This window comes from Cuculus canorus, chromosome Z, assembly GCF_017976375.1.
Source record: "Cuculus canorus isolate bCucCan1 chromosome Z, bCucCan1.pri, whole genome shotgun sequence".
Lineage (NCBI taxonomy): Eukaryota > Metazoa > Chordata > Aves > Cuculiformes > Cuculidae > Cuculus > Cuculus canorus.
This window is the reverse complement of record NC_071441.1, coordinates 15,781,874-15,807,436: the sequence shown is the minus strand read 5'-3', so window position 1 is coordinate 15,807,436 and position 25,563 is coordinate 15,781,874. Positions and strand designations below refer to the sequence as shown.

The 25,563-nt window shown below is 39.8% G+C and overlaps 1 protein-coding gene across 2 annotated transcripts in view; it reads left to right on the top strand.

Annotated features, from left to right (window-relative positions):
* Positions 1-290: 290 nt before the first annotated feature.
* Positions 291-25,563, top strand: part of DOCK8 (dedicator of cytokinesis 8) — a 91,030-nt gene continuing 65,757 nt past the window's right edge. Inside the window, exons 1-4 of one of the 2 annotated variants that reach the window (XM_054055122.1) lie at positions 291-501; positions 16,563-16,665; positions 19,946-20,121; positions 23,124-23,195. In XM_054055122.1, the coding sequence (XP_053911097.1) occupies positions 449-501; positions 16,563-16,665; positions 19,946-20,121; positions 23,124-23,195 (404 nt within the window). In that variant the 5' untranslated portion in view covers positions 291-448. Of the gene's footprint in view, positions 502-16,562; positions 16,666-17,549; positions 17,718-19,945; positions 20,122-23,123; positions 23,196-25,563 lie in introns of those variants that run through there. The other variant, XM_054055123.1, reaches the window with a different exon arrangement.

Sequence of the window (25,563 nt, the reverse complement as noted above, 5' to 3'; positions counted from 1 at the left end):
CCCTGCCCTGACAGCCCTGCCCTGCCCTGCCCCGGTTTCCCAGAGGGAAAAAAAAGAGCTGGGGGATGCGTCAGGATTTCCGCAGCTGTGCTCGTTGACAGGTACGAAGCTCCATCCCTCCTCCTCCTCCACTCCCATTAAACGCTTGCCTCCTCTTGCTTCCCTCCAGAATAGCCGCGGGTGGATGAGCGGCGCGGGGAGACTCCCGGTGCCCACGGGAGCCCTCGGGGGTGCGGACCCAGCTGTGCACGGGGACAGATCCCTCCCCCTCCGCCGGACTCGGGTGAGGAAGGTGAAATGCGGAAGCTGCCACCCAGAGCTGTCAGCAGACCGTAGGGTTTTTTAGCCCAGAGCATGCAGTTAAGAAAAAAATCATAAATAACGCAAAGCCGCCGCGGTGCGCGCAGCCAGCGCCGGTCCCGGTGCGCTCCCGCGGCTGCCCTCCCGGATGGCGACTTTGCCCGCCGCCGACAGGAGGGCGTTCGCCCTGAAGATCAACAGGTAAGAGGCTTGCCTCGTCCATCTCAGAGCGGGCGAGGCAGGCGATGGGGCTGCGGGAGCGGGACAGACACCGGGCACCCCCTCCGCCCGGCGCAGGGTGCGTTTCGGCTCCGATAAACTTCGCGCAGACGAAGCGCACAGGGACGAAGCCTCGGCACGAAACGTCCAACCTCACCCCGGGGGTTACTGCCCGTCTGCTCTGTGCGAGAGAGCCCCGAGACTGCTGGAGGGGCTGCTCGGTGGCAGGGGTTGGGGTTCCTCCTCCGCACGAAGCGGCAAAATGACCTGGTGCCCAAATTACTGCTCCTGGGAAGTTGGGATTTTGTATAGAGCATCAATACTGCAATGGCATAAATCCCTGGAAATTTATTTTTTTTCTTTTCACCCTTTCGTGTATGGAAAGGAAAAAATACCCTCCTGATGATTTGAAAATAGATCTACCTCTCCCTTTGCTTCCTAAACCAAACAAATTAAAGTGCATCTGTTGGAACACCGTACTCTTGCAACTGAGCTTGCTGTCTGCTAGACTTTGGTGTCTTTTCCCCAGGCAGTGCTGACTCTTGTCTGGTTTGTGCTCTGTGGTGGCAGTAAGAAACCAAGACAATTATTTTCATATTGTTAGGCTAAAGGAGAACACAGGCCGCCTTCTCTATGATCTGGTCATCTGAGGCAAGAACTGTGTTTCCAGGGTGTTGGTGTAAGTGCAAGGTAGCTGAGTTTGCTGATACATAAAAGAACAAATAGCATAACCTTAACGTACACTGAGAGGAAGTGTCTGTGCCAGAGAGAAAACTATGCAGAGAAACTCCACCTCCTCAGCAACTTATTGGAAGACATGGGGTGTGCAGCCGCAGGGGATAAAATTAGCTGCGCTCAGAAGTTCCTTTCCCATGGCAGAATATGCATCAGTGTACCTTTCTCTATCCTTTGGGAATTAATTTTAAATTTATGGTGGAATATTCACAAGAGTGAGACATCATATTGAGAAGGCTTCAGATGAGCAGTTTGCTACAGTATTCTGCCACGATTCCCGGTCATTTGGAGATTTGCTTGAATAAAAAGCATAACTGGCTGATATTTAGACATTTTGGTTTATTTTCTTTCTTCCTATTTTTAGGGTCAGCCTTCTGGCAACTATTTCCAGCTGTAGTGATCATCACTGTTCATCTGTATGACTAAAACCTTACAAAGCAATGGAATCATAACAATTAATCTGGCTTTATTTCACAAAGGCACACAAAAGTTTTGCTTGTAGGAACTATTGTGAAACTAAGCCATTGCTACAAGTTTTTTAATTTCTTTTTCTCTTCATTCAGTAGTGAAATAGTGGGTTTTGTAGCAAATATTCAAGTATGTTATTCATCATGCTCTGAATATGATTCCAATTTAACAATCTACATGTTTATTTTTCAAGTAAGAATACTCTCATTTACACACTGTGGTAGATATTGTATGTTTTTACTAGCATAACATGTTTCCCTTTCTTCAAAAGGAGCAGGTCATTTTTGCATAACTTGGGTGCAGTTTGTTCTACTGACAGAAGAGTGGTGTATCTTCACGAGAAGTGTTTTTAATGTGGTGTTTTGGGTTTTTTAAAAGACATTTTCAAAATAAGATAGTAGGTCAGTGTGTTAGCTTCCTTGCCTATACACAGAAGGCTAATTTACAGCTGAAAAATTTTGTTCCTCTTTCTTCAGAGTGCCTGGGTTTACTTCTTCAAAATGCAACTCTAGGTGACAGTTGGACGTTACTGGCAAGGCATCAATTACAAGAGTTATTACATTTTCAATATCATTACTCTCCATTCACTACAAATTTCTATGCAGCTCCTCTCTTTCTCACCCTTTCTCTTGTCAGTGACTTGAATGAGCCATACACTGTTTCTATGAGATCCAGCAGAATTTTAGGCTCTGTGCTAGTTCCTCAGTGCAATGACACCAGCCACCCTGCTGCTAACTACTTAAGGTGAACTTCAGTGAATTCAGAATGCAAAGCATGATAGATATCTGACCACGTTATGAACTATGCTAAATACTGTTCTGTAAAAAAAATCAGCAATTATGTGATCCAAAATGTTGTGTTAGTGGTCTCATCATGATCTACAGTTATCAGTTCTGAGCACTGGAGCTGCAGATGCTTCAGGAGCAGCTGTTACAAGACAAGCGTCACATTTGTTTAAAACTAGATCAAACTTTAAAATCAGGCCTTCAGATGCATTCAAACTTGAAAGCTGCATATGCAACCTGACTGCATAGCCATGTCTTCCTATCACCTTATCCTTCCTACCACCATCTGGTGTCTGTTGCCCCAACCTGTTGCTTCCTGCCTTTTTTAATCCTGCAAAGACATGCACATATTTTTTAAATGCATTTATTTTTTTTTCTGGTTTAATGGGATAACTTTTGCGTATAATGACATTGATCTTGTATGTAGAAATGAAGGAGCAAGCCTTTAGTATCCCTCACGTTGGGCTGCATTTCTACTACTTAGCAATGTACTGACCAGAGCTAAGCTGCTGAAAACTGAGCAGGACCTCAGTACGCATCCTTTTCAAATAACATATTTTTTTTTATTATGTAAGAAATTAAATTCCTGTCTAACTCTATACATTCTTCAAAGTGAAGCCTAAAGTATCACTTAAAAGTAAGTTGTAACTGCATTTCCAAATGGTCTGCTGTCTTGGACAAAGGAAGAGGAAGGAAACCCTCATTAATGTGCAACACTGAGAGCTTTATGGTGCGCTTTGGAAATGTTAGGTGTCTGTGGTGGTTGGAAGCCAGCATGGGACATGAAAAAGCAGAATATCACTGTTGGGGTCTAGTGGCAATTCTCTGTAGTGAACTTTCTGTGGTTATCTTTCCAAAGGATGAATGACCCTCTGCCAGGACAATCCTACATGGGGAGCCCCCAACCCTAATATTCCCTGTGTAGCATTGTCCCTTTGGAGAATCAGCTGTGTAGAGTTGCCCTGGGAGAGTTGTCCCATGGAGAGTTATTAGCTGCAGAGAACTGGCTGTGACAGAGAGTTAGCTACGAAGAGCTGTCCCTTTCTGTCGTTCTTGGATTCAGTCCTAGGTAGTATTTGGGAGGCATCTGGACTTCATGTTGTAAATGCGTCTACTTTCCAATCACAGTATTTATGCTATGAAACCAGGAAAGTTGAAAAACAGTTTTGTAAACTGCTGAGAAAAAACAGTTAATCATTGATAAAAATGTGGGCTCTAACATGTACCAGCTGAGCAATAAAAAGTGAATTTTAATGTTTACTTCAGCAGTATGTTAGGATAAACACAGCATTCATGATGAGGTTTTCTATTTTTATTACTTTTATTTAGCTAGTGTAGTTTACTATTTTATCTTCCACATAGATCTTACAGTAGTAGTTATTTGGTTTGACTTCAAGTGAAGAAAATTGTGCTTTTGGCTTCTACCTGGCCACCAGTGCTGTACACGCAAAACATTTCAACACAGAAATTACAAACAGAAAACTATCAAAAGCAGCTCCTTAACATATCGTTTGACTTTTAGTCACGTGACTTCTGCAATTAAAAACCCTCCCAACAGACATAATCCTCAACTGTCTGCACAGAAAACTGTTTGCATCTCACAGGTTGTCTTAATAAATTTTTATCATTCTAGAATTTCATTTCCTTGTCCCTGAAATTGTCTAGTTGCCAAAAAAACCCCTTTCTTTTCCTTTTAAAGTTTTAAGATGTGCTTAAGGATTAGTTTGCATGCACAGATTTGCATTAAAAAAACAACCAAACAACCCACATTACCAATTTCTAAGCGAACACTGCGCTGAAGATTTCAAATTTTAAAAAGCTCATAAGTCAAACCTCTACCTAATTCAGAAATTGTGCCATGATTTCTACTTTATATTAATGATGATGGTACTTCTAAATTATTTCTACCTGAAATGTTAAGGTCAGCTTAATTCTTATATTGTACAAAGTCTTGGTTCCGAAGCCCACCAGAAATTATGCTGGATGGCAAAGGCCTTTGCAGAGAGGTCAGGTACAGTGCAAAATGGTTTCAGTGGCAGGACAGGCCATTTGCTATGTAATCTGCAGATTTCTGTTCAGTGCAACCCCCTTATGGGGCTGAGGCCAGCATCTTTTGATTGAATTTCAATAGCTCTCTTGTTATATGGATATAATCAAATGCTAATCTCTTAAAAGCTTTGACCAGACTCCAAGCTATTTCTTCTAATGATTTTTTTTCTTTTTAAACTTTACTTTAAGTAAGCTGCAGGATAACCTCGGTCCTTTGTATGTATGATAGATTTGTGTAGCAAGCATAAAGATTTAATGCATTTTTAAAAAGGTGTGGTAAATTCTCATAGTTTCTTACATAAAGGAATACATTATAAAAACATTAATAACATTATGCATCTGTTAGTAGTGAAGGCATTTTCCATCTGTTTACTGCATACCTAAAACATATGTTTACACTTTACCAACTTTTAAAAGTTGCTTGTAGATATATCCATGTTATCAAGTATGACCATCAAACCATAGCCTTATAAGTAACGTCAGGACAAGGGTAGTGTTAAAAATCCTGCGTTCATTTTCACTGACTTTGCTACCAGGGCACATCACTGGCTCATGTTCAACTTGAAGTTAAGGTCTTCTAGGACCAACATTGTCACATTCCTCTAGGACTTCTGGGTCCTTTTATGCAAAGCTGCTTTCAAGTTGTTTGGTCCCCAGCAAACCAATGTTTGCGGGATGTTCCAGGTGCAGGGCTTTCCGCTTTGTTGAACTTCTTGAGGTTCCTGTCAGGCCATTTCTCCAGCCCACTGAGGTCCCTCTAAAGGGCAGCATGACTCTCTGGTACATCAGCCTCTCCTCCCAGCTCTGTGTCATCAGCAAACTTGCTGAGAATATACTATGCCCATCATTCAGATTATTAATGAAGATGTTAAACAGATTTGGACCCAGTATTGACCCCGGAGTATACTGCTACTCAATAGCGTCCAACTAGACTTCATGCCACTGATGACTGTGCTCTGGGCATGATTGTTCAAGCAATTCAACTCATTGTCTGCTTATCCAGCTCGTCCTTCACTAGATTTAGCTGTAAATTTCCTTTAGAAGAACCCAATCTCCTAAGTATTACTTCTTCCCAGAAAAAGTCACTCCTGTCTTCCTGACTTACTGCTGCTTGAATGGCAAGTTCTCATGTTTTATACAAGCACAAAGTTGATAAAAAGAAAAGCAAACAATGTGCAAAGCTATGTTTGTCTGTGTAAAGCTGTATATGTGTTCTTATTCTGATGGGGAACTGTGTGAGCATTGCTTTCTCCTCTAGCAGGGGTGGCTTCTAAATCAGTTATAGGAATAAGTTGAGGAAGAAACTGTATTTATATATCACAATTATGCCATAAGGTATTCATTCGTAGTGCTAATACAGATCCCTGTAAGTGTCTGCTCATTTTTGAATGATCAGATTATTTGGGACGCTCTTACTAGATTTGGCATTCTATTGTCCATCACAAAGACTAAATACACAGACCTTTCCTCTGGTACACTGTGTGAAAGATTGCGACATTTCCTGCCTAAAATACTTCTAACTTTCATGAAGCAGAAAAGAAAGAGTAAGAAAATGCCCTCTTAACTACTTTACAGAGTATGTTAGTGGCTTTGGCTAGTCACAGTGATTGGTTTTGTGTTTGTGTTATTTATCCCAAATTTTATTATCTTTTCCGGGGTGGTCTGCCTGCTACACTATCAAGGTGATAGTAGCCAGTGAAGTAGGGGATTGATAATAAACACAGGTCTGTCCAGCCAAACCTCTATGAAAGAAAGTGCGGGAAAGGTAGGCTCTATAATACAAGTGTACCCTTTATCAGCAAGTAGGCAGCTGTGGAAACAAAGCCTTCAGAGAGCAGTTGGTCATGCAAGCAGAATACTGTTGTTGCTTAGATGTTACTGACAGCTGTTGTTAGCAGGAAGCTAATCTTTTCATCTGACTGTGTACTCAAATTGTGTTTAAAATATAACTATGTATTTTCTATTACAGTTGTTGAAGACTAGTATAATAGTCTTGCATATCTGTGCAATCACTGGTGGCAGACACCATAATCCCTGCTACATGATTAGAGTACTGAGGTTTTTGCTTTGTCTCTGGAAGATGGCTGGTGAGCAGAAAATGGACTTCGGGCACTGAGCAGAAAAGCTGCATTTTAAAATCTATTTTTAACATCTTATGTCCCTCTTAGGCTTCAGACATCTATGTGCATTGTGAAGTCTAGGCTGCAATTTATGATGAGGTTCTTTATTTATAGTACAGGAAATCCTAAGCTTCCAAGAAAAATGTAGTTGCAAATGAGAAACATCTTTATTTTCACCAGGTCCCATGTATGAACATTCCTTATTTATCTTTCCAAACGGTTCTCACTTTCAGACATGAAGTGAAAACCAGCAAGGAAGAAACATTCAATATTGTGTTTTATGCCACTTTTAGGATTTAGGGTCATTAAAAAATTGCAGTTCATGAGGATAGTGCAGTGTAGTTGTCCTCTTTTCTACTCTGATTATTTTTTTTTAAATTCTATTTGAAAAACACATACCAGACTATACTCTTGTTTGTAGCAGTAGGAAAAGGGATAGCCTGTGAAAAGTGCTTACTTGATAATGTATGCTGAATGCTCGCCATGGTGAATGCAGTTACAGCAAAATAGGCGTAGATCAGCTTTTGGGGCAAGTTCATGTAAAACATCCGCAATATTTTTCCTTGCAATCTTTGTGGAGTAATACTAGTACATGATGAATTACACAGTTCATCATTTGCTACACTAATAATGACCTGGAAGCTTTTTATAAAGGAGTCAACACACCTAGACTCGATATTACTAATCTTCCCTAAAGTCAAGCAGACTGGATTAGGTAAGAGTATGTTTTATTTCGGTTGTCACATGATCTGAGCTTTACTACCATTATAATAACAAAACCTCGTGTTTAGAACATTGTTAAAGTAAAATTTAACCTTTCCGAACTTGAAATTTTCCAGATGAATTGCAAAGTGAAATTCAGTTTGTAACTTAAGATACAAAATGTCTTACATCACCCAGATGTATTTTTGAGGGTGTGTATTGTAATTTTTATGGAATTTGTACCCATAGTTATAGCCAGCAGATACAAAAATATGTTCTTTTTAACAGTGTATTTGCTAACATATGCCAAATAGTGGACATTTTTATTTTTAAGCGTGTGAGAGGAAGATCCAGCTTTTTGAGTATATCTTATTTACTGCTCTGGCTGCCACTGAAGTTCAATCAAAATTCCCTGTTTTAAAAATGGCAGTACCTCTTCATGTACTTGAAACTGGGTCAGGGGTTTTTTTAGGTATATTGCCCTAATAAAAGATTCTACTTTTTCTAGTTAAGCTTATGGCTCGAAAGAAAAATGTTAATCTAAAAAGTAACTGGGGGAAAAAACCTAACTCATGGTTTTCCTGCCACAGAAAGGTCACACCAAAGGTCCAAAAATCTGTTTTCTTAGGAAATGAAGGGCCAAAATATTAACATAAATTATTTTCCAGTTCTTTGCCATTTGCATTATCTCCTCCTCTAGTTTTTTAAGTGCTCACATTATTAAAGACTTATTTGTGGATATATTATGAATTTCTTTGAAGTTATCAGTCATGAGAGAGGCAAAATATGCTTTTTTTCTCCTTGTTGATAAAAATACCATCCGTGACCTCAATAAAAATAAAAATGGCTGTGTAGTAGCTAAAAGAAAAAGTTCCTTAGAATATATTTACAGGGTTTTTATTGTTATAAAGCAGATAAACTATTAAACTTGGTGTGGGGTTTTACAAAATTATCAGCATTATGGTAGCATTTTCTTAGTAAAGTCCTTGTGAAGCTTAGATCATACATGTGAGCTGGAAGATAAATCATTGCACTTGTTTCATGATCACCGTGTTGTGAATTGGTGGGATAGCACAGACAGAACAAAATGTAAAAACCCAAACTGATGTAATTCTATTACATATCAAGTCACAATATGAAAGGAAGATGTTGTGTATGATTGCTAATGCTTTTGAAATTGCCTATATTGTTGTTATTGGGGATATACGATCTTAGAAGACATTTAAGCAGTTTAGCAAGAAACAAGCTGAGGGGGAGGGGATGTTGGGGAGCATGGAGGGAAAGGAGTAGACCATAACTACGAAGTTTTGCCCTGAAGCAGAGACCTGTAGAGTCTTCTGGAAACTTCAGGGGCATGTTTGGTAGAGAGCTTTTCTTCAGCCATGTCAGTTGAAAAGGACTTTTCATGAGGTGCCAGTGTGGGCTTTAGTACTTAAAGCAGAGAGTGCTTTGTATCAGCCACAGAAAATTATTCTTAAGATACATGAGGGTTAATCCCTTCAGTATGAAAGGTTTGTGTATGTATTGCTGTATGGTGATGGTATTGAAGCTAATGGGGACAACACAAGAATTCTGTTGTTTTCACAAAAATTTATTTTTTGTTGCCATCGTTAGTTAGCATTACATGAAATATTCATTAGAAACTCTGTATTGCATATACTATCATTATCAGACTATAATAAGGTGACAGATAAGATTGTTTTATACTCTGCTTTCCAGGAGGTACCATTCAGCTACCATATGAAACATTATACGTAAAACTACTTCTTTGCAAGAGCCGACCAGTCAACGATGCAGTGTCTTCTCAAGCATTATATCATAGCTTTTCCATATTTTCTAAAGAGCACAGTGATTTAAAAGTGCATAAAAGCATGATTCATCAGAAACAAATCCTATGTCTTCGGTTTCTTTACGTAGCATGAAATATGGTTGTCCTTTTCCTCCACTGCCAGTATTAGAACATTAAATTTTGTGTATGCTTATGTCTCTTCCGGAGGGAGAAACGGCAAAAAATGAGCGGCAGTGAAAAATCTTCACTGAATGAATGGCATAGATGAGCTGGGACGAAAATTAAAAGTGACCTCTTGCCCATTTTACTTTGTAACAAGCTGCCAGCCTAATGAAGTCCACAATTTCCTCTCCTAGACTTTTCTTTGCTCCTGCATCATCTGCATTGAGAAGGTTGTGGTTAAATTTCAGCTGTCTCGAATAGGAACGTTATTGCTGTAGCTGATACAGAGTCTTAATGTGGCAGACCCCAAAGCAGTGGTGTGCCAGACAGTATGTAAACTATCTGAGCCATCAAAGAAATAGCAGCTAGTTCAGATTGGCCACTACTGTGAACAGTGACTAACAAAGCAGAGCTTTGCTGCCTTAAGGACTAATTAGAAACTTAGAAGAAAAACAGGCAGTTCCACTGGTGCTAGGAGAAGGACTTCTAAAGAAGATTCTTGTGTTTGTTTGTTAAAGATCTGGATTGTTGCCCAAACCTTTATGTCTGTTTGTGTGTGGGAGTGGAGAGTGGTAGGTAATTGATATCTTTTTCTCTTCCAGAGTTTTTTGTTGCTTGCTTTTAGTTGTAACTAGAGAAGTTTCATATTAGGCTCAAAAAAAGAACAAAAGCTAGTTGAGAGCTTTCTGTGTCAGTGTCAGATGAAAGAGTTTACTCCTCAGGGTAGCCAAGATTGAGTATTTTACCTGTTAAGCAAGAGTTTTCACTGTTTTATTTTATGATTCCACCATCTGCATACATTTGAATGTGTTTCTCCGTTCTTAAGGATAGTTCTTATAGTTTCTATTTCATTTTTTCATATTTCCGTGCTGTCTAATTGTGTCTGCAATTCCTGCAAAAGACAACTGACGGTTCCTCAGAGAATGGTGTTGTAAGGGTGTTAGAGATTACTCTTCCCGATTCCCTCTAGAAGATAGCTTCTAATAGGAGGTAACTTCAGATAACTTGATCCAGTAGGTATGTGAAGCATACTTTTAAAATCAGCTTTCTTCTTAAGAAATTTCCAATTTCTAATTAATAGATGGTCTTTAAAGCAATTCTCTTTCTGTTTTCTTTTATTTTTAAATCTCTGTTCTGTGTTTAAGTTTTCATTTCATCTGCATAGTAGCAAAATGCACATTGTGCCTGCTTTTAAACTACATATTTTAAAGAACTATATTGTTGAGCAGAGCTTGCAGTGAAACAACACAAACAGCTTTATGTGTTATGAACATTCATATGATTTTATTTATAGAACCCAGCGGTCTTCAGCCTAATATAAGTTAAAAAGAGAAGAAAAAATGGCTGGTTTATCTTCCACTCCTGATACCTCATCTAGGCCCAACAAATAACCCAGACTCAAAGTTCCCAATCCTGCAATGAGCTCTGCACTGAGAAACTTCTCAGAATTTTACCTAGACAATAAATTGAATTTTAAGAACCTCCAGGTGTAGTCTGTTACTTCAGTTACACTGTTGTTTTAATGTATTATGCAAACTGTACACTTTGCATTGGAGAGTATTTGTGAAATACAAACTATGTCTCAGTTTTTTGTTAGTAGTTTAGGAGAACTGCTGGAGGATTGCATCTACCAGTAGGTCAGACACTGATGAAATTCTGATGGAGCAGCATCAGTCTGGTTTTTTGGTTGTTTTGGTTTGGGGTTTTTTTGGTTTGGGTTTTTTTTTTTTGACTACCCTCCAGTCTCATCTGGGTGGTTCAGGAAGTCTAGTAAGTTCCAGCTTTTTTAAGATTTATACTAGAGTAGTACAGCATCATCATCCAGGTAGGGCCAAGGCGTCACAGAGTGGAGCAGTGAATTGACATTATTTTGCTTGAGCACCATGCAGCAGCCAAGGTCTAAGAAGTTCAGAAGAGCCTTAGGCTGCCATCAACTCTCACCTTTCCACAGGTTTACACCATCTTGCAATACACCATGTGACTTCTGTGCAAAAAACTCACCTAAATCTACACATTTTTCTTTTCAGCTAGTTTCCGCTTTATCCTAAACAAAAGGACAGATACCAACATGAGGTCTGTAGAGCTATTAATGCTGCCAAGTTCCATTGCTGACCTACAAAAGGCTTGCAGTTGCCCAGAAGCTGGTAGCTCAGACATATGACCTACATGTGTCTTTACTCACTAACAGAACTTTGATAGTAAGAATCCCAGTGTGCTCTCACATCTCTTCACAGTCTTCTTTTGAAGTATTGATGGCTGCACCTTGAATATGTTTTCTTAACCAATTTTGGAGCCAGCTCTAATGATTCCAACTGGCCTCCATCTCTTTACTTGGCTTATAGTAATGTCAGGATACTATCAAGAGCCTTACTGAAGCCAGTTAAACTGTCACTGAAGAGTGTTGGATTGCTTTTACGTGACTGTGCTTTGATAAGTCTATGTTGGCTCTTCATCATTACCTAACAATAGCCAATATACCTATAGCTGCCAAAGTTTTTGAACCATAGCCTACTACAATCCTCTGTTTCTAGTTGCCCATCATACACTTCATCATCAGGCTCTTAATAAACAGGCATTGCAAGATGATGTGCATTTTAATATTAAGTATGATTTTATTGTCCCTTTGCTTCAACTGAAGACCAGTTTTGTACCTGATGTTCTGTCTACTTATAAGTTGATTGTCCAGTAAGTTCCTCTACTAGCATTTTGCAGCAATCAGCTAGCAGGTCCATGACTATTTGAGTAATCCTTTCTAGAGATATAGTTGCCTTTTTTGCTCAGATTTTTCAGGGACTGTTTTCTGTTTATCCTTAATCACTTGCTTTCTTTCGTTATTGTTTTTAGCACATAGCTAGATCAGCCTTGCTGCTAAGGGTGACTGTGGCAGAGAGGTTAGAAGTATGTCCATGGCATAGATGAACTGCAGCCTCCATAAGAACTGGGACATCACAAGTACTAGGTTAGTGTGGATCACTGTTTTCCTGCAGTTGTGTCTGAGGTAGTTGTTTGATCAGAAATGCCATTCTGGCATTATCAAAGAGCCACGTAGAAGGCCCTCTGTTTCCACCATTGCTCTCATGTTTTCAGAACTTTCTGTGCTGATCTCTGACTGTAACATCCACCCTTTTTCTATGTTGGGGTAGCTAACTTTTGCTTTAATGTCTTTTAGCAGATGTGTGCCAATCATTTCTGAGTTGGTTCAAACCAACTTTGCTGTAATCTATTATTGATACTGTATTTCTTCTCCCTTTCTTCCTTCAGTGGTATGAAAAAAATAAATTAAATCAGTTAAACTACTCTTAAGCTACTTGAAATTCAACTTGAACAGTTACAGGTTTCTTCTTCCAAAGGACTGAATTATTTTGTGGGTGCTTTCTGTGAATATTGAGGAGAGTCTGGTACTAATGTTGGTGTTCTGGAGAAACGTATTTCCTCTCAATTAACTGGGCTTCTGCAGGCTTTACCAGATGGCAGTTTCGGCCGTTCATCCACATGCAGTCTTCCTCTTTTGTAGATGAAAATTCACACCATTTCCTCTTCAAAGAGTCTGATGACCCCTTATCTGGTGTAATTCAGAGACGTGTTATATCATTGTTTACAGCGACAACTTCTGCAATACCCTGTAACACAGTTTTTTTGCAGTTTTTTGTAACTATAACTTTGATATACAAGAAGCTCTTCTTTTTAAAATAGGACAAAAATAGTCTGAGGAATGCACAGACTTCCTCGCTCTCCCTAAGTGGTTTCTTGCTTATGTAATTATTGAATAACCTCTGAAAAAATCCCTTTTCATCCTGTCTGATTTTGGAATGTCATGAGTGAGTAGGAATTTCTCTTCCAAATGGATCTCTTTTCTTTCTCTGTATCTCTGCCTTTGATCTCTGCAATTGCTACTGCTTTCCGATTGGAGAAATGTCCCATCCACATTTGGCATGACCTTTTGACCCACGAGCAACTACTCTTATTTATGCATCTTCTATTTTAGAAATCAAAACTAATACCTCTAATATTTTCTGTGAGTTGCTTGTCTTTTAACATGAGCAGAACTGCATTTAGTGGAGTTTAATTTTTTTCGTGCTTGTTAAGAAAAGCAGTAGTAAGAGATTAAATGCCACAGAATAGGTATAGTAGTCATAGAAATCAAGGCACCAGAGAGGAGAGAAGGTGCAGATCAAAAAGACAAACTGTCCCATGGCATCTGGTAATTCTGAGATGCCTGCACGTGCTTGCTGGAGTTAGGAAAGAGTCTCATACAGAAGGGAGAATCTTACCTCTCTTTTCCTGTCTTCCCACTTGGCTGCCCTAGTGGACTGCAGGGTTTTTTTTCACTTGGAATCTGATTAAGTGCATCTTGTTCTTTTAAAAATCTTGAACTGAACGTTCATGGTGAAATACTGCAGATGTTTTGTTACCATCTTATGGATAATTATTCTTAAATCATACTAAATATTAGTTAATTTGTTTGCATGAAAAATGACTGAGCTACTCTGATTATTCAGGTTTCAGATTGAGTACATGCAACCATATTATCACTCTGGGATTTCTGAAGAATTCAATACTGCCTCTTTCTTGTCCCATTGAAGTAAATAAAGTAGCACTTAAGAATTCTTTACCTCAAATGTTAAGCTGCAACAATATAGTCTGCTTTTTAAATTCAGGCTTTTATTTGTTTAGCATTTTTAGTGCCAGGATGAAATTGGCACTGTGGGGTTAGTTATTCCAAGGACCAGTCAATCAGGAATGAACTCTATTCCCTTTATGAGGGATGAAGGTTTGCCAGCCCAGCTGAAGTGCATTTACAGTAATGCACACAGCATGGGCAATAAGAAGGAGGAGTTGGAAGCTGTTGTAGGGCAAGGTGACTACAATGTCATTGCCATTACAGAAACATGGTGGGATGACTCGTACAACTGGAGTGCAGCCATGAGGGGGTATAAACTCTTCAGGCGGGACAGGAAGGGTAGGAGAGGAGGTGGTGTAGCCTTCTATGTTAGAGAGTGCTTTGATACCCTTGAGCTCAATTACAGTGAGGAAGGGACTGAGTGCCTGTGGGTTAAAATCAGAGGAGCCCACAAGAAGGCAGATATTGTGATGGGAGTCTGTTACAGACCACCCAGTCAAGAAGAAGCAGCTGATGAGCTCTTCTGTAAACAGCTGGGGATGGTCTCTAGATCGCTACCTCTTGTCTTGTGGGAGACTTCGATCTTACTGATATCTGCTGGAGGTACAATACAGCAGAAAGGAAGCAGTCTAGGAGGTTTCTGGAGTGCGTGGAAGACAACTTCCTCACACAACTGGTGAGTAAGCCCACAAGGGAGGGTGCCCTCCTGGACCTGCTGTTTGTGAACAGAGAAGGCCTTGTGGGGGATGTGAAGAAGGGTTGCAGGGAGGATCCAGGGAACTACAGGCCTGTCAGTCTGACCTCAGTGCCAGGAAAAATCATGGAAGAGGTGATCTTGAGTGCTATCATGAAGCACATGCAAGAGAACCAGGTAATCAGGCCCAGTCAACACGGGTTCACAAAAGACAGGTCTCGCCAAACTAACCTGATCGCCTTCTATAACAAAGTGACTCGACTACTGGATGAGGGAAAGGCTGTGGATGTAGTCTTCTTGGACTGCAGTAAAGCGTTTGACACAGTTTCTCAGGGCATTCTGCTTCAGAAACTGTCAGCCTCTGGCCTGGACACTCCTGGGTTGAAAACTGGTTGGATGGCCGGGCCCAGAGAGTGGTGGTCAATGGAGTTAACTCCAGCTGGAGGCCAGTCACAAGTCGGGTTCCTCAGGGCTTGGTACTGAGTCCAGCTCTGTTCAATGTCTTTATCAATGACCTGAATGAAGGCATTGAGTGCACCCTTAGCAAGTGTGCAGACGACACTAAGCTGGGTGGAAGCGTGGATCTGCTGGAGGGTAGGGAGGCTCTGCAAAGGGATCTGAACAGGCTGGACTGCTGGGCCGAGTCCAATGGGATGAGGTTTAACAAGGCCAAATGCCGGGTCCTGCACTTGGGGCACAACAACCCTATGCAGTGCTACAGACTAGGAGAAGTCTGGCTAGAAAGCTGCCTGGAGGAGAAGGACCTGGGGGTGTTGGTTGACAGCCGACTGAACATGAGCCAGCAATGTGCCCAGGTGGCCAAGAAGGCCAATGGCATCTTGGCTTGTATCAGAAACGGTGTGACCAGCAGGTCCAGGGAGGTTATTCTCCCTCTGTAGTCGGCGCTGGTGAGACCACACCTTGAGTACTGTGTTCAGTTCTGGGCCCCTCACCACAAGAAGGATGTTGAGGCTCTGGAGCGTGTCCAGAGAAGAGCAATGAAGCTGGTGAGAGGGCTGGAGAACAAGTCCTAGGAGGAGTGGCTGAGGGAACTGGGGTTGTTTAGCCTTGAGAAGAAGAGGCTGAGGGGAGACCTTATTGCTCTCTACAACTACGTGAAAGGAGGTTGTGGAGAGGAGGGAGCTGGCCTCTTCTCCCAAGTGACAGGGGACAGGACAAGGGGGAATGGCCTCAAGCTCCACCAGGGGAGGTTCAGGCTGAACATCAGGAAAAAGTTTTTCATGGAAAGAGTCATTGGGCACTGGAACAGGCTGCTCGAGGTGGTTGAGTGACCTTCCCTGGAGGTGTTTAAGGGACAGGTGGCTGAGGTGCTGAGGGGTATGGTTTAGGGATTGTTAGGAATGGTTGGACTCGATCACCCAGTGGGTCGTTCCAACCTAGTGATTCTATGATGCTATGATTCTATGATTCTACATCAGCCTGCATTATTATCATAAGTCTGGGCTTACACAGTTCAGTTAGTGGTCCTGTCTTGTTTTTATCTCTTGGTCATTTACTAGTTAATTAAAATATTTGCCTCTGTGATGTTAATTTTTTTTCCTCTGCTCTATTATTCCGTATCTTTTACTTTGCAGAAATGAATCTGCAAGTATTGCTGTACAGATTGCAGTTACACTTCCCTTAAGTGCAAGGTTATTCTTTCTGTCATAGCTTTTTCCAGTTGCAAGGACCACAATATAATGACAGAAATCTGTTAGAAGAGTATTAGAATCTGAATTATATAGGACTGCAAATGTTATTTGAGGTTTGCATCAATTATGAAACAAGAGGAGTCTCGAACATCATCAAAATACATTTCTAAACACCGGGACAGGGGACTTAATTGGCCGAAATCTGGCATTTGAAATTTGTTTGGGGATAATAGTAATTATAAAGTGCTTTCTCTGCTTAATTAAAGGCACTCCTCTGCGGAAATAAGAAAGCAGTTTACTCTTCAGCCAGGCTTTGCACAGTTCTGTCAACGAAGCTTAAGTACCCCTGGCTTTTCTGGTCTTCATCTGGTAAGTTCTGAGTTTATCTTCTTTATACAGGTTTGGCACCGCCATTGCTTAATGTTTTTAGGGTAGATTAAGTCATCTTCTTAAATGATCCTGCTTTGCACTGCCTTCTGCCTGAAACTGTTAAAAAACATTCCCTGGTGAGCTGAGGAAAATATTCATTTGAAAAAAACAGAAAATCATCCTTGGAGCCTGAAATAGAGTGTCTTTTGGCATGCTACTACAAATCAAAGTTAACTGGTAAATGTTGGAGTATATTACATCCATTCTTTTTTGGAAACATTCGATTTCATCAAGTAAATGCATTGTGTGGTGATCACAGATCACTTGCAAAAGAAGATCGGTGAAAAAAGAGGAAAAAAGAAAGCTAGGGGCTTAGCTAGTTTGGCTTAATTCACAGTTTCCAGACCTAGCAGCAGACAGTGACCTGATCTGTTTTTTGGTGCTGTGGTGTAAGCATGTTAAGTGAACACTGAAGTATGCCCTGATTGGCAAAAGTGTAATTGAGTCAACCATTAAATGTCTCCAAATTGTCTTCAGCCTTCCATGTGTAATCCTCCCTAAAGAAGTCAGACCATATGACACTGCCCTTATGACAAATGGAAAAAATACCACATCTTTTTAATCGCTTTACAGGAGGATGCGTATTCTGCAAACATACTTTGCCATAGGTGAAACTGACTAAGATTTTGATACTCTCCTTTTTTCTACCTCCTTTTTTTTTTAATTTTTGTGACACTTGATGAGTAGAAGCGCGAAAAATCTTCGTGTGCCAGTGATTGTGAAAAATGTAAAACACTAGATGTAAGCAGTTATTTCCTGTGTGTCAGGGCCTCCCGCCACGACTTACTTCCTTAATCTGAAATGCTGTGCTATTTCAGCTTGTTCTTTGCGGTTACTCAGCCTGGGGAGGCTAATTCCCTTCTTCTACATACAGACAACTGCTTTTGCTCTTGAGAAACCTGATAACATTTCATTTACTGAGTAATACACCGTAGCTGCCATTTTGTGCGCTGTCACAATCTGCATGCCTCTAATCCATCGTCTTTAAAAAGGTATGTTTGCAGTAATGATTTGTGGCATTTTCTGTAGAATAGTTGTTTTGCACATTTGTATGATGCATGAAAAGGAGCTTTGACTTCTCAGTTGAAATAGTATCTCTGTTTCTCTTGATAATTTGCACCAGTCGTTAGGGAGACTGTTGCCCTCCATCTGCGCTTAGCTTTTTTACCATCTTTTTTACATTTGTGTCTAACTTGCAATAGTCAAAAGCACACATTTCTAGTGATTAAAGATTATTATTAACACTTCAACTAGAAAAAGTTAGAAAACAGTGAAATACAATGCATTTGACTTGTCAGAATGGAAAAGTGTGATTTCTGAAAGGAAGTGCAATGCTTAATCAAAAATTAAGTTGTCCTAAGCGAAATTATTTTGTATGAAAAACTTTACATCTTCAGCAACTGAGAAGGTAGAATGTACATTTGTATGCTTTAAGCTATGTTTTACATTAATCTGTTGTGAATTATTTTTTAAAATAATTCTTCATATATACATGCACTAACATGTAATGTCTTCCCCACTGGCAACAGTACAGTCAATGAACTTCAACGATATTGTGCTGATGACTAGTAAAAAATCAATAGCTAATAAAGATCACTGTTAGCTCATAACTGTTGATCCAGTATGCTCAGCCCTGCACTAGTTACAAAGCAAAGATAGTGCTTAACATAAAAATTTGTTAACAACATAGAGTTTTTCTTCAGCTGGCTGCCTCATGATTTACTGGACTTAACTGTCAGCTTTAGGTTTTCCCACTGGATAGAAAGAAAGAAAAAGAGAGATTTTCCTAAAAGTGCTTTCTGAGAGTTATTCAGTCCCTTAAATATGCAGGAAGAAATGTGAGCTCAGAGACTTTATTTATGCAGAAACCAGTACAGTTTCCCTATAAAAGAGGAACCTGGGCCAGGTGGTGGTGGTGGTTCAAAGATCTCTTCTACATAATTTGTAGGAGTATTCACCACATCTATTTTTCCAAAAGTTTAAACTGTTTTGCTTCTTTTAGACATTTTTAGCACATTTCTTCTAAATATGCTTCACTATCTGCAAGATGTTTCTGGGTTTTTTTTAGCTGAATAATTTTCTCATCTATATTTCCAGAATGCTAAAAAGGCTCCAAAAATCATACTTACCACTAGTTAGCTTTAACTCATCTTCCTATCTACGGTTACTGACGTGGCACATTGTGTGCGAGCCATTTTAGTTTAGAGTTACCCAGACCTTTGCCACTGTCGAGCATCTTTGCATATTTCATTAATTGTGGAATTTCTCATCGCCCTGTTGAGCTAAAATTCCTGATGTTGTGGAGGATTTTATGTGCAGAGTTCACATCATACTCAACAAAAGTGCTGTCAGCTTTCACGAGAACCTTGCACAAGTAGTACTCAGTAATAATGAGTTAAGACTTAACGATTTTGGCCCACGGATCTTATTTGTGAAGAAAAATATAGGAGCATAAGGGGGACAGCTCCAGAACACACGCTGCGTGAGGCAGTAACCACAGTAACATTCAGTATGGAGGCAGTGTTGGTATCGGGGACATTGGGTGCTCTATTTTCCCCATACCCCATCAACAGCACCATAGGAGTAGAATATTAGATCTATGTTCTGACTGTTGCTGACAGCTTCAGAAGGCAGTTTGGGCTAATATATGTGGGCTAATCATATATTGCAATGCAGTTGTTGCGTTTTACAGGCAACGATGATTTGATAGCTGTTTTTTGCTAGAATGCTACCTCTTAGTAAATAAGTTATTCCAGTGTCATAATTTCAAGGCTCTAACTGCTTTTCTGTGCTTCACTATCCTGAGGTGTCCTCAGCCTTTCCAGAACTCATAAACTACAGATTTTCTGAAGTTGTAGCTTTCAATCTATTTCTTTTTTGTCATAAAATTAATATGAGGTGCTGGTCTCTGTACTCAACTGGTCAGATGTTTTATTGTCTAAACAGGCTATTTTTATTGGTTAGGTACAGGATCTTCCCTTTCTTCTTTGTGTTTTAAAGCTATTCTCTTTTTGTTCCCTTTCTTTTTTTAACTGAATATTTCACTAGCAGCTTCTCCCTGTATTAAATGCATTGGCTCTGTATACAATGTTAGAAGCTTGTTTCTGATATTTAATAAATAATATTTCAATGACAAGAATTAAATAAATAAGCCTGAATTACACTATTAAGAAAAAAAAAATTGTTGCTAAAATAAACGCCTTTTTATTTCTTCCATTAGCCTTCTTTTTATGATGCAGTAGACCCAGTAGATTTTGAAGGCTTTGTAATGTCGCGGCTGAACAACTTGGACTCGGAACTAGCACAAGAACTTGGTGACTTTCCTGAAGATGACTTGGACATTGCCTTTACACCCAAAGAATGCAGGACCTTACAGCCCTCTATGCCAGAAGAAGGGTAAGGAGACTTTCTTTCCCTCCAAAATGCTGTGGGTTTAAAGTTTTGAAGAAGTTGATCATGCATCCAGCGAGCTGTTATGCACTTGCTGAACTTTAGACAGATAGACTTTGCCATCGATTCTGTTAGGACTGTGTTTACACACTTAAAACCGAAGATGAAACTGCTTACACGGCTTCCTGAGCTATCTGGTAGCAGCAGAAGTGAGGTAGGCATAGACAAGGAAGATGAATATAGAACAGGACAGCAGAATGAAAAGTAACATTGTAGCTGTGATCCCATAGATGGAAGTTGATTCTGATCAAGTAGTGAGCATAAGATTGAGGCTTTTATCTCTTATTTTTATTTTTCCAGCTATGTGTAGTATAGCATTGGTCAGATCACTAAGCATCTCTTTCTCAGTACCTTTTGGGCTTAAATGGGGGAAATAGTTGATGTTTCACAAAGTTTTGGGGAGAAATGAAGTTTTAATTTCTATCATAGAAGTGGCTCTTGATTTCAGGCTGAGGTGAATGAAATAATTAGGAAGCTTTCTACTGTTTTCAACAGCTTTTAAATTAAAATAGGTAGCATGTTTTGATACTGGTGGTCAACCCTCCTGGAAGTATTTAAGCTGATTTCATAAACAGGTAAACTAAGGGCAACAGAATTTTTCAGAAAGAGAAAGAGGGATGCATTGGGGAGTTTTCTGATGCGATCTAGGAGAATCCTATGCATTGTATACAAAATATTATACAAGGATTGTTTTGCTGTAAGTGATACCTTAAAGTAGAACCACAAAGGCTTATTGAGTTTTGCGAGCAGTAACAGTCAGATAAATGAGGACAGCAGCAGTTTAGCCCCAAACTGTTATGTCTGCAAAGACAGTTAATGGTGTAACGTGTTTGGGGTGTGGGACTGACTCCTTCCAGTGTATTCAGGAAGTGAGCAGCACAGTCTGTTTTCACTGCTGTACTGAACCTGAATACTGAGGGGAAGGATAGGCTTAGCTGTTCTGGCTCACAGGGTAGACCTACATCCCTCTCTGTTCCTGAAAAAGCCGTTACAACCTGGTCTTATTTATACCACCCCACTCTATAAAGTAGAGCTCAATACAACAGCAGTATTTGATCAATGTTTTCTGCCCAACATATCAAATGCCATGAGGCTAAGCAGGAACCATGGTTTTATATAATTTTTTGCCACCAGTGGACTAGCTGAGAATTACTGTCTCTAAAAAAGATCTCAGCCTTCAAGTTCCTCCTTGGCCTAGTGCATCTCTCTGGAGCTTCAGGCGAGCAGAAGGTGTAGAGGTGAGGTGCCATGCTAGGTCACCTGAGAACTCTCTGAATCATACAGCTCCTAGGGGATTCTGTAACATCTGCAAAGAAGCTGCTTTTCACTTGAAGATACTCGTAAAAAATGTTCTGGTCTTTACCATGAATTCCTGTTTTCCTGTGGACTGGGGAGAGAGAATGGATGTCGGAAAATGAATATTTTGATGGTTGTAGTTCCCATTTATTTAAGTAATGGACAGGAATAGTAAAAGGTTATCCAACTTTGAATGAGATTTAAAGTATAAGATGACAATTTCTCCCATTTCCAGGGTTACTTATGAGCATGTCTCCTGTTTAAAACAACAATAATCTATTTGTTTTTCCAGTAGGAGAACATGCAGACTCATGCTGTACAATCACTTTTAAGGCCTGATTTGCACTGCAGAGAGTTTTGTAAGGAGTCAGAGGCAAAGCTCAAATAGTCAATACCAACAAATATGATTTCAGCAGTTTCTTTACACAGCAGATTCACACTCAGCCATTCATGCTGCCATTATTGATATTAGTGCTTTTGCAGAAAATCCTAGTCAAGGATGGCAGTGTGTGTTAGGGAAGATGAGAGCAGGAGAGGGGCATGCACCAAAGATTCTCTTGCAGGCAGTGCGGACTATGTAGTGCACCATAGCAGGAAACGGATGCTAGTGACCAAACTGGGCTAATGTGCTGCCTGCTTGCACAGCAGGACATTTGGTCCCACCTGAAACATGCAGAAAGTGACCACTTGCTCTGTCAGTCAGGCGGTGTCAGGGGCACACAGTGGTCTGGTATAGACTAGGACTCCATCCTGCAGCTCAAGCATGAACCCAAATCGGTTGTTACCTGATCTGAGTAACTGATAGCAAATCTGTTTTAAGAGTTATGGGTAGAAAGTGCTAAGAAGTATCGTACCTTTCACCCATTCCTGCATTGCATGTGTATCCTACTGTTTTAGTCACTTGGATTGGAGGATGTAACAAGTGATTTCGGCACAAGTTACTAAAATTTTTTATAATAGAGTAATTACGCTAAAACATCATGACAGGAAATTCACAGGTATCAACTTTAGCTTATAACGTTTCAGTTGCAATCTGTCGTATCCGTATCCGTGCTGCCAGCCAGCGCTGACAACCTCCTACATTAAATGAGACTTATTTGAAAATCATAAAATTAAATTGTAATATATTCTTAGATTTTAAAGTTTAATTAAGCTATCTGATTAAAAACATGGAGGCCCATTTTAGAATTGTCTTATTTTCTGTGAGAAAGAGAAAATTACACCAAAAATATGCAAGAGACTATGTGTTTGCAAGAGTCGAGGAGCTGAAGCCTCTGAAAAAAAATACCTCTCTATGTTGAGATGTGTTAGTATGGGTTTTGATGGATCCTTGGTATAATTTCTTTTATTTTACTGTATTTTGTAGCAACATTGGTCTTACATTTAGGAACTGCAGAGTGTGGCAGTAGTTAGATCTGTTTAGTATATGTTAATTAATTTATAAACATAGTAACAAAAATATGCATCAGGGAATTCCTGCAGTACACAGCATACTTTAAACCTCGAACAATACCTTAGCAGTTAAATAAATATAAAGGAAAGGACTAATAGAGAGGCCTTTATCTGAGCAGCATGTTTAGATAAATTTATTTGTCCTTAAGGTGTGACCTACGTACTGAAATATTTACAATATGTTGCTTTTTTCTCCCCAGGGTTGAACTGGACTCACATGTCAGAGACTGTGTTCAGATGTATATCCGGGAGTGGTTGATTGTAAATCGAAAGTAAGCTATGTACAAGTAAATAAAATATAAAATACGTTGTATTTTGGTCAAAGAGGAACTACATGCTGGTTTAAGTCATCCTAAAGAATAATTATTTGAATCAGTGACTGAAGACAACAACTAATTTTTCAGTAGTATATATAACTATCTTGTTTTGTTTGAGTCAGTGAGCTATAGTTAAATATTGTTGCATCTTCTTCTTAATTAGCAGGCACTCTGGGAATTACTTGGGAAGAAATTAACATTAATTGTCTGTAATGATGATTTATCTAAGTCAGGAATACTACTACTATTTGATCCTGCTAAAAGAAAAAATGACAAGGATAAAGATTCTATTTCTATGCTCTTCATTTTCCTCTCCATGCCCTGAAAATTCATCATAATCTGATTTCTAATCATGTCTGAAAATAAAACAGAGTGCTGGTACCCCAAAACCCAAGGATTATGGGCTTTCCCAGCAGTCATTGATTGTATTCGTGGTATTATTAGTGTAGATTTGACTTTAGTGTTATGCATCAGTAAGCAATTGCGATCCATGTAACTCAATACACGTAGTCATTGCAAGTTATTTAATTTTCTTTATTTTAATTTGCTTTAATTTAGTTTTATTACTTCATTTCACTCCATTTTATTTCATGTATTAAATGTAAAGGGAACTCTCAGTGCTTTCTGTGCAGGGGTGTCTGTCCCCAGACACCCAGGGATGTGCTCTGCCAGTGGAGCTCGCCTCCTTCTCAATCACCCCCCAGTATTCTTCAGGAAGAGGTTTTTGGAGCTCTGTTTTTCTGTGCCACGTCCTGTTTATCCCGTCCTGCACTCATGGCCTATTCTTGAGAAGCAGTGGTAGTGGCTGATGGTAGAGTGCTAGCACATTTGCTGCCATTTTATTTTGCGTCTTTACCTGCCCGTGCTACTTTATTTTTCTGACCTGATGTACATCAGCAGGCAGTGTGTTGTGATTTGACTCCTGGTGATCGTAAAGGAATTGCGTTATTTAATTATGCAGCTTGTGCAGGGATGGAGCCGCTGCTGGGGTTATTAACAGACTTCCTCCAGGGGTGATGATGAAATTGGTTCTCAGAACTGTTCCACAGTGAGTCACTAAAAATATGCTAGTGGGTTTTGCAAGCTCCCTACCTGCACTCAGAGCACAGGCAGTAGCTCTTTCATGCTGTATTGTTCTGAGTGCACTGTAAAGAGCCAGCATGCAGCTCTATCTGTGCACACCAGTCGGGAGTGAGCAGTAAAGTAGGTAAGGTGAAAAGTAGAACATAGCCATTTTTACACTTATTTGTGCTTGTAGAGATGTAAATGAAGCCATGGAAGTACACATGTATGAAATGATTTGTTATGGGTATTACTATTTAATTCGTTCATTAAGGGTAGGTAAATTTGCATTCAAAAACTTAATTGAGCAGTTGGGTCTGTGGTAAATGTGATGAAGGGTCCTGCCAGAGAGCTAAGCCTTGGTGTCTGTGGCTTACGAAACAAACAAGTTATTAAAATTTGCAAAGAACAAGACAGTGTAAAAGTTACTGCAGTGTCACATAAACCACTGATAGATTGTTATTGGGACTCTCATGTTAGGCTTGGACACTATGTTTAAGACAGATTTGAGAAGAGGAAAAGAGGAATCAAGAAAAGTGAGAAGTAGTTGTAGAGAGCTTTGCATTGTTTTGGATAGAACTGGGAGAACTCCAGTTGCGTACTTGGGAGGCAGAGATTCATAGAACAAGTTGCCGAACTTATAATCTGGTAAGCTATGGATGAGAGGAATGTATAAGTGACTTTCATCTGTTCATGGATATAAAGTTTCGTAACAGGAGACTGAAGAGTCTTCAGTGGGTAGCATGAGTAGAGGTGGTCCTCATGCCCCAGCACAGAAAGGTGTGTGATAGAGAGAATGGATACAGCTGCGGTGTCCGTGTGTTTTTTGCCAGAGGCTGAATGGTAGGCTTGTTCCTGTACCTGACAGTTTCTCCTTTCAATTGTCCTTTGTTTGCTGTCCTTGTCCTATTTTCTTAATTCGGTGTGTGGCCATTCATTGACATATGCGCTAACAGCAGGATTTGCCTCTTTTAAGTTTTAATTGTTACTGTGCTTTTTAAAATAAATAAGTGATATAAATAAACATGCCAGGAGTACTTCAGGAGAAAGGCATCTCTAGTGTAGCTTGCACAACACAGGGAAAGTGTAATCTCAGACATGTAGATCTCTCTCTTAATAATTTGTTTTCCACCAGAGGTAGTGAAAAAATAGTCAACAACCTCTACTGAATGCTGAAATGTCTCAAAGTAAGGTCATGCACAATTTCTGTCTTTCATTCTGGATGATTAAGGTGGTTCTAAAACAAGGTCACATCCAAGGA